At 37.9% G+C, this 2037-nt stretch overlaps 1 protein-coding gene across 1 annotated transcript; it reads right to left on the bottom strand.

Annotated features, from left to right (window-relative positions):
• Positions 1 to 411: 411 nt before the first annotated feature.
• On the bottom strand, positions 412 to 1050 carry LOC134586199 (HUWE1-associated protein modifying stress responses-like). The gene has a single exon (XM_063441694.1). The coding sequence runs from the start codon at positions 1048 to 1050 to the stop codon at positions 412 to 414; it is 639 nt and encodes a 212-aa protein (XP_063297764.1).
• Between the last annotated feature and the right edge of the window lie 987 nt (positions 1051 to 2037).

Here is a 2037-nt window from a genome sequence, read left to right as displayed (position 1 = left end):
ATTTGGGTTCCAGATTATCATATTCTTATGTCAGGGTGGTGATATCGAGGACCTCACATTTCAAAAGGTTCATCTTATCAGATATGTCATGAATGATGAGTTACAATCAATTTAAAAAAAAATTATCTTGCTTTGCAATGACAATAGACTAATAAAGTATAAATGTTATCCCTTGTATAGGATGCACATTGCGTTACACAGAATGAGGACCAAAAGAGGTTTTTTAATTTTTTTTCTTATGTGTTTTCCATATTATAAAATACCAAACTTTGAAATAAAAATTAATTTACTCTCATTTACTACCTCACAAAATACACAACAAAACATAAGATTTATCCTTTAAAATTATTTATTTATATCAATACATACATATTTTAAAACAATCATTATCTAAAAACAGTTGAAATGTAATCAAATCAGTCTCTTTCGTTTACAGGGTGGTGAATCTGTAAATAGATCGCAGCACTGTGCCAAGGTGCGCTTTCGCAACCTGCTGCTAGATGCTGGGATGGTTGCGTGAGTACTCATGCTTGCCATTCTGCCATTTAATAAACTGTGGAGAGATGCTGCTACGGATGATTCATCAGCCATATGTGGTGGATCATGTGAGCTCCTTGGAGATGGTACTTTTTCAAGTAGAACTCTTATTAAATCTTCTTTCATAATAGTAGGTTGACATTGATTTACCCAGGCTAACAGTTCTTTATTGAGCCTTTGATGTCCTATTTCAGATCCTAAGCCAAAGCATTGTTGATGAGCATCCATACTTTCTTTGTAAAGACTGGTGAGAGAATTAGCAGCATCCTGGAATGGGATCCACAGACACAGCCCTTGTTGTCTACAAAGTCCCTGCTCATAAAGTTTCCCCACTGCTGTGGCTAACCTCTTTAGGTGGGGCCAGAGTTTTTGCTTACTCTGCTCGGCCTTCCATTCTGGTTTCTGCTCTTTCTGTTGTGCCTTCCTCAAACAACGCTCCTCCCATTTAGTGAAATACGGCCTGGGTCTTTGCTTCCAGATCTCACCTTTCCTATCCTTCCTTTTATTGTTCATTATTTATAAGCAGACTGTTAATAAGTGTGAGGGATTTTTTCTTTCAGTTTCTTTAACATAAATATGCTTACTATTGAAGCTGTCACTAAATACAATGTGTGCTTCTGAGGCAATAATGGCAGTTTACCTAAACATTCTATATGTCATGGAAACGGATTTAGAATTCTGTCAAACCAAATAAACAGTTTCTGTAATAGAAACACGTACCCCAGAGTGTTTCCACATCTCATTGTGGACGTTCGCTGAATAAAAAGGAGTTTTACCTTAAGCTTTGACTTTGATATACTTAGAATATCTCATTATTGATATGTCTTCTATCCGGTTATATTTTTGTTAATTTTATTTTTAAACAATTTTCTTTCATAGTGAGCCAAGGATCAGGGTCAGCTGGGTGAAAAAAATCGTTTGGGTGTCAGTCTTGGATGTGGCAAAATTATCCCCTCCCCTTTACACACCCCATTTATATTTTTGCTTGTTCGTGTACCATACGTCCCACTATGTTAAGCCAGGTGATGTATTTATTCAAATTTTTGCTACCCTTGGCAACACATTCAAAGATGCATTTTATGACCCCAATGGAACAAAGGATGCATATACTATGTTTACACACAAAAATCGATCTTGGTCAATATCTGTTATATTATCAATACCAATAAAGTCAGAAGCAAGGCTGATAAGATCCTATAATTCTGTCAACAGCACGCACAGCACGTTGGAAACAAGCATGAAAATCTTCACACTCTCCCCCGTGTCGGTGATCCCTTCTGCCTCCCTGCACTCTAAAACTGGGAGAAGTCCTCTTTTCTTCCTCCTCCCACTCATTCCCTTTGGTGATCTGGAGCATGTGCTTTGAGCCAGTGAATTGGTCTAATCCCAGGCTTCTCTATGAGAAATCTGTTATTGGAATGTCTGTGGCACCTGTGATGACGGGAGGGGACGTGGAAGTCGGCACAGGAAGCTTTGTCTGTAAAATAGATTTCTTTGCAG

This window comes from Pelobates fuscus, chromosome 2 (genome assembly GCF_036172605.1).
Source record: "Pelobates fuscus isolate aPelFus1 chromosome 2, aPelFus1.pri, whole genome shotgun sequence".
In the NCBI taxonomy this organism is placed as follows: domain Eukaryota; kingdom Metazoa; phylum Chordata; class Amphibia; order Anura; family Pelobatidae; genus Pelobates; species Pelobates fuscus.
Note: the sequence above shows the minus strand (reverse complement) of the source record. Positions and strands in the feature narration are given on the sequence as shown.

Bases quoted from the DNA above. Each gene is read 5' to 3' on its own strand.
- LOC134586199 (XM_063441694.1), bottom strand. From the start codon at position 1,050: ATGAACAATAAAAGGAAGGATAGGAAAGGTGAGATCTGGAAGCAAAGA.